Source organism: Sinocyclocheilus rhinocerous, unplaced genomic scaffold, assembly GCF_001515625.1.
Source record: "Sinocyclocheilus rhinocerous isolate Xijiao unplaced genomic scaffold, SAMN03320098_v1.1 scaffold492, whole genome shotgun sequence".
Taxonomy (NCBI): domain Eukaryota; kingdom Metazoa; phylum Chordata; class Actinopteri; order Cypriniformes; family Cyprinidae; genus Sinocyclocheilus; species Sinocyclocheilus rhinocerous.
In genome coordinates, this window is record NW_015626069.1 from 202428 (window position 1) to 209337 (window position 6910).

At 37.0% G+C, this 6910-nt stretch overlaps 1 protein-coding gene across 1 annotated transcript in view; it reads right to left on the bottom strand.

The window, feature by feature from the left end:
• Nucleotides 1-5949, bottom strand: part of LOC107710131 (antizyme inhibitor 1-like) — a 9026-nt gene extending 3077 nt beyond the window's left edge. Inside the window, exons 1-9 of the mRNA XM_016514863.1 lie at nt 5733-5949; nt 4140-4283; nt 3370-3546; nt 3077-3250; nt 2802-2974; nt 1121-1249; nt 921-1002; nt 751-825; nt 499-664 (exon numbers count right to left, since the gene is read on the bottom strand). Of these exons, the coding sequence (XP_016370349.1) occupies nt 499-664; nt 751-825; nt 921-1002; nt 1121-1249; nt 2802-2974; nt 3077-3250; nt 3370-3471 (901 nt within the window). The 5' untranslated portion in view covers nt 3472-3546; nt 4140-4283; nt 5733-5949. The remainder of the gene's footprint in view (nt 1-498; nt 665-750; nt 826-920; nt 1003-1120; nt 1250-2801; nt 2975-3076; nt 3251-3369; nt 3547-4139; nt 4284-5732) is intronic.
• Nucleotides 5950-6910: the final 961 nt, after the last annotated feature.

Sequence of the window (6910 nt, forward strand, 5' to 3'; positions counted from 1 at the left end):
AGGACACGACTAGAAATCAGTGGTTAAGTTGTATTTACAACACTGTTCCAGAACAGTTCAACCCAAATATTCGGATGTGTGCAGCGCATTTTATGGAGGACTGTTTCCTGATCCTGGAAGAGTAGAGTACAATGCCGACTGTTCTGACTCACAGACTGAAAGTAAGTTTTCATTTTAAGGATTTGCCACTGACGATTCAAACGTGAGTTTTGAGCAGTGTAGAGTAGTGCTTGTTGTTTGTCATTTCTCCGATCACAAATGCAGACATGGTTTTATGTTTACGTGGCACAATGCAATGCAACGCGAAAAAAATACCATTCTGGACATTGGATTAAAAAGTATAAATCATTATAATCCGTAATTATGTCCCCACTGGATGTTGTGTTCTGATGATCGAAGGTCACACGACATGAGGGCGAGTAATCAATGGCAGAATTTTCTTTTATGGATGAACTATCCCCTTAATGCCATATATATTTCAAATATGATTGGACTCACCATGTGTGCTGCAATGGAGATCCCGGTATACTGCTTTTTTGCCAATAACATTGACAGCCAGAGTGAAGGAGGAAAACACAAAGAAATGTCCTGGTTCAGCAATGACGCTCACTCCAGACGCTGAGGGGAAATAGGCCTCCAGCAGGGGTCTGACGATCGAATGTACCTGATCAAAGAGAAATGAAAGAAAAGCTTTGAGTAAGTGGATGATATTCAAAAAAGAAAAACAAATGAGACACATACTTGCCGTACCTGTTTCAACTGAAACTCAGAACCACTGAATCCTCCACCAATATCCAGGATCTTCATGTCAAAGCCAAGTTCCTTCTGTAGTAACAAGGAAGACTCAGCACTCCAACAGATACATGAAATTTACTGATAAATCAATTCAATTATCACATAATATTTGTACGACTACTCACTGCCATGTCAAAGATGCAGCGGGCGTCTGACAGTGCATGGGTGTATGTTTGGGGATCTCTGCATGATGCTGGTACCTGGAACCTGACAAAAAATAAAAAAATAAAAAAAAAATTTAAAAAAAGAGTCCCACTTTCTAAAAACTCTTAACAAGACAAAGTGAGCCACAGCAGATTAGTGGTGACCAAATCACTTGACTTACGTGACTCCAACCACATTCACACTCAACTCCTTGGCCATTTCCAGAAGGTGTCTACAGCTCTTCAGGGAGCAACCAATGGTCAGACTTGCCTCCTCAACCTGTGCTTCAGTAGAGACTTGAAGCAAAAGCCTGTTAAGACAAGAAAAGTGCAGAAAGAGAATAACATAAATATATAATAAACATTTATTATAAATAAATAAAATGTGACCTGTGCTGGCCTGATGTATGATTTGTTGGAATCAACCAAAAAATGAATGAGCTACACCTGTTTGAAGTCCATAGAGTCAGCAAAGGCAATTTTGAGAAAAATCGAGTTCAAGTTTTCTGAAGGTTCCAAAACAAAATCACCTGCAACGTTGCATCTTCTCCTCCACTTCTTTTCTTAATAATTACTATTTTAATAATCACAAATAGCTATTTTTTATTTTATCTTTGTTATTAATAATTAGAACAAAAATGCTAATAAACAGTAGAACAATTATAATACAAGAAAGAAAAAATTAAATAGTGCCTTTTTCATCTTACATCTAAATAGAAGCATTCAAGTAAGAAAAACAAATAGGCTAATCAAATGTAAAAATCACTTTAGTGTATTCATTACAAATAAACTGATTATTAAAACTACAAAAGCGGTTCAATCAAGAGCAGCGAGCGATTCCCTCTTGTCTTTAATTGTTATATTAACTTTAATGAGACAGACAGTCTTTATGTGCACGCTTCGGATGTGTCAGTCAGCGCGATCGTTTTGTTTACATCAGCATGGGTTTGAACATCACATTTCACTGGTTCAGACTCATGCCATCGAGAATTTGCTATGAATTTTCACAAAGCTGGAATGCTGCTATATCAGTTTTGTTTTTTGTTTTTTTACAGTAAAACAACAGTTTAAAATATTATTATAAATTAAAAACGGTTGTCTATTTTAATATATTTTCAGTGCCACATGATCCTTCTGAAATCATTCTAATATGCTGATTTGAAACATTTCTTATTATCAATGTTGAAAAGCTGTGCTGCTCACTATTTTTATGGAAACCAAACCAAGAAATAAAACAGCATTTATGTGAAATAGGAATCTTTTGTAACATTATAAAAGTCTTTACTGTAACTTTTAATCAGTTTAATGCATCCTTGCTATGAATTTTCACAAAGCTGGAATGCTGCACTTTACAATGTTAAACTTGTGCTGAGAGGAAGCACCAGTCGTCAAGAAGCGAGCAGAGAGATAGGTACACCTCTCAGAAAACATACAAATAAAGATAATTTTATATGTTTAATTACTATCTGGAACATTCGGATCGCTAGACAAGGGCTTAATGATCTCATTTTTGTGAAAACTTCAAATGCAAGCAAAATTGACATTTTTCACTTTTTTGCCTGTAGCTCAAAATTAGTCTGTGCGCATTCCGATTAATTTTGCCAGCACAGGTCACATATAATACAATATCAAATATAAATATATGTCTATTTTAATATATTTTCAGTGCCACATGATCCTTCTGAAATCATTCTAATATGCTGATTTGAAACATTTCTTATTATCAATGTTGAAAACAATTTAATGTTTGAATAAAAGTATTAATTTCTTAAAGATAATTGTATTGACATATATAAAATATACATACACACATTTTAATTTAATGTACATTACACATATATATGATATGTTTTAAGGACTTACTTAGCCTCAGGATGGGCACGGGCAATTTTGCGAAGCTCTGCCTCATTTTCACACACCAGATAGTTAATGCCGGTCTTGGCCGCGTGTTTAATGAGTGAAAGCTGCTTGCAAACTCCAGACAGGATGATGTTCTCAGGAGGGACATCATGATCGAGTACCAATGTGGTTTCAGCCTGAAAGAAGTTAACATTTCTATTAGATGGTGTGCTTTCAAAATACATGTTTCAAGATCTTTCTAATATCTACAGGTAAGAATAAAAAAAAAAAACAATTACCTTATTTGCACAGACAAAACCAACGCCAAGAGCAGACAGGACTTCAATGACTACAGGGCTGCTGTTACAGCTGACTGGGTAGAAGGGTCGAACGAGAGGCATAGTGGTCTTCCACAGAACATGCTGTCGCATTAGGGCCCCAAGGTCGGCCACAACAAATGCATTCTTTTCAGCCTGACAAACAAAATCAGATCAATCAATGAAAAAGACAGAAACTTGTTCCATTTGTTTACTAAAACAGATGTTCATAATGCAGTCAGACATTTACTTGGAGACTGATTTTCTGAACTCACCAGATTTTGCTCATAGACGTGGTTGTCGATAACATCGTCAAGGGTCGTTCCTAACTCAAGTAGTTCAATGAAGTAGTTTGGTGCATCAACGAATCCTTTCATCTCAACCGTATTCCGCAAATCCGACAATCATAGAGAGTTTACTGAGCCGCTGGGGTATTCTGGGTATGCAACAAACTGTTCAGGGGAAACCATAGCATAGTAGTTTCATAACAACTTTCATAACATACGAATAGCATTATGTTTTCACACAAAACTTTACATCAAGGCGTACAACTACAACCCACATATTTCAAAATAGTGTTTTATAAGCAAACTTTGAACAGGAAGGTCAAAGTCACTGTAAGGCTATCACTGATCTAAATTGGGTTTCTATGAGGCTAATAAATACAAGAGGCAGGGAAAATGAATCACATAACTAGAGAAGGCATCACATGAGTCTATGTTTAGAGATGCCGACAACACACAGGCTTCAAGAATGTGGCCTACAGGCTATTTTTTTTTACTCAGACCCAATCAAGATAAATCCCTGTGGCTTTGAAGCACAATGAAGCATTTGATGGTATTAACAATGGATTTGTGCAGTATGAGCGGGGGACAAAGTTATTACATATAAGCCATAAATAGTGTTATGTAAAACCAAAAACTATCCACTACAGTTGGGTAAGTGCAGACACAGATTTCATGTGTAATTAAATAAATCATATTATTATGTAATTGTCTCTAAACAATACTTCAGGAGGTTATGTGTCCAATATTTATGGACTCACATGGACAACGTGGGAGATGGTCCTCTCCCGCTATCAACTAGGATCCCAAGGCGGCTCAGCGTTGAAGTCGAACTGCTCGCGGTAGAGGGCCTCCCCTAGGCCTTCTGGGTAGCGCTTATACACTCGCAGAGAGAGTGGGGAGCCCTGTTGAGTCACAAAAACAGGTGTATACATAAATATTTGATTTACAAGAGCAGCTGATGGATAAAATAAACTTATATAGCACAGAAATGTAGTCAGACAGGTTGGTACGTTTCCAAAATAACTCTTGACAGACACATAACCAGTTTTCTTGATATGGGTACATTATACGTCTTCAGCATCACTTTATTTGTAGGCTACAATGATTTTATTAAGTGACCACTTATTTACAGCTGTACTTTGTACTTGACTAGTTAAACAGACCTGGTGATCAGATACTCCGTGTGCTCATTTTTAAGCATTAAACAACACTGTCTTATCTTTATCTTACCACATGGGGTCAATAAATGAAGTAACTTGTTGAACATTTATCAGAGGTCATGGTGTTTGTTTCTTAATGTGGACTCCACCTTAACCCTATAAAGTCTAATGTAGAATATTATTTGGAACATGAATTTCTAAGGCCTCTAAAAGATCAACATCATCCAAATTTGGCTGGAAAAACCTGTTGCACACAACCTTCTACATGCTGTGGGTCATAATTGATAGTTCATACTTTTTTAACAAAGTAAATGGTACACGTGTTTTTGCTGTGAAATCTTTAATGATTTTGATAAGGTAAAAATAACTTTTATATTGTTAGTAACATCATAAGATGAACAATGAATGGACTAAAGCCAACTGATCCTCTAAGAAAATTCATGTTAAAATATGAGTATCAAATATGACCCAACATCATCAGTGGGGTGTTTTTTCCTCCTCTTGTTTGATCTCCAAATTCTCACTATATCATACAACATGGGTCTTAACATCCTGATATATAGCAAAAAAAAACGTAAAGATTTTGTTTTGTTTTATACTTTATCTAAAGGTTCAATAAACCGTTCTATTAAAAATATATATTTTTCCGACTATTGTTTCGTTATTATGGTAACGTTATAAGCATGAAAGTGACTTGTGTTTTGGTATGAGGTAATGTTTTACCAAAACAAATGTTTCTTAGGAAAACAACATTTTAAACACACCTAACTAGTGTTAGCAATTGTATTACCATATATATATATATATATATATATATATATATGCATGTCTCATCTGATATTAGAGCACAGTAAATCAGTATTTATATTTAATGTGTAACACGCCCGTCATTCAATAACCTGACAGCACATGTCGTAAGCGCCTGGGTTTGTCCACTGAATCAACTCACTATTTAGCCAACTAAACCCGCCATGCTCCGACAACTAATGATTTATATAAATAAACACAGTTAATCCTAATAATCTGTGAGTTTGAAATCTATTTCTCGTTGTCCTTCACGGAGCACTGCTGTTGCCCGTATAAGCGCAAGCGTAGTCACAAGCAACCGCCATGTTGTGTCACGGCTCCTTACAGCAGACGGCGGATTTTTCCGGGATGAAGACTAAAAACATCAACAAACGCGGTACTTACGTGAGATAACGGCCTGAATGATTTGGAAAATCGTCTTCTCTTTTTCGGCGGAATTTTTAAAGAGTGGTGGGGACACAAATAGAAGAAAGAAAGGAGGCTGTTTGCGCCATATGCCTGTGTGAAGAGGGCTCGGTCGAACACGAGAGCGCTGCTGTCTGTCTCACAGGAAGAAATGGTCGCTTGAGGAAGGCGGGCGGGCGAAACGCTCTGTTTAGAGAACACGGGGCGGGGCCTAAAGTACCAGCTGTACTACAGCAAAGGCGCGCCTTATATTAATATTCATGAGCGCATCCTTTCGCTTAGTAAGATTCGGATAGCGGTGGGCGTGGACATCAGATGACTCGTGAAAGAATTATGTTCTTATCTTAGATTCATTAGCAAATTCCTTTCGGAGAATCACACTGGAGTGGATTTTGTCCTCTGAACAATAACATGTTACTGTCATCTACTTTTCTTGTAGAGCCTAAACTTGAAGGACTCTTTATTAAGATATTGTTTAAGTTACTTGTATAAATGTATGCATTTTATAATACATGAAAATGTATATATATATACAGCACTGTGTACAAAAGTCTTAGGCCATTAGTATTTTCAACAGCACTGGCTGTTGTCAGACTCCTAAACATACAAATATCTCACTGGATTATTACAATGAATGGCAAAATGAATGTTTGCAAATGTAAACTGATATACTGACACACTACACCAAAAGATATAAAAATAGCTGTCTTAAAACCATTTTTTGGTGAACATACTAATGGCCAGTGGCGTAACTTAGTAATGACGGGCCCCAGTGCAGGCTATTATGACGGGCCCCCTGGGGTACACGGTTATGAAGCACATACAAACACACAGCGCTCGTGTCTAGAAGGGAACCCATATAAGCAAATTTGTGCCTAACCTACTTAATTTAGACCAACTAAAATCAGTATCTTATCAGTTTCTTATAATAAATTGAACATCGAAACTCAAATTGAAACTCTTTCCGTGCGTCTCACTCTAACACACACGGCGGTGCGTGCGCCTGACCGCAGCCGCCAGAAGTACCAAATTAATCGCGTTGAATTTTACAGTCATCAGCATGTGTTACCTATTGTATTTGCAAAGCACAGAAGGCAAGGTTATCAGAAGCATTGAGTGTTTCAGCGCTGTGGTGCTGAAATTACCGCAAACTTTTT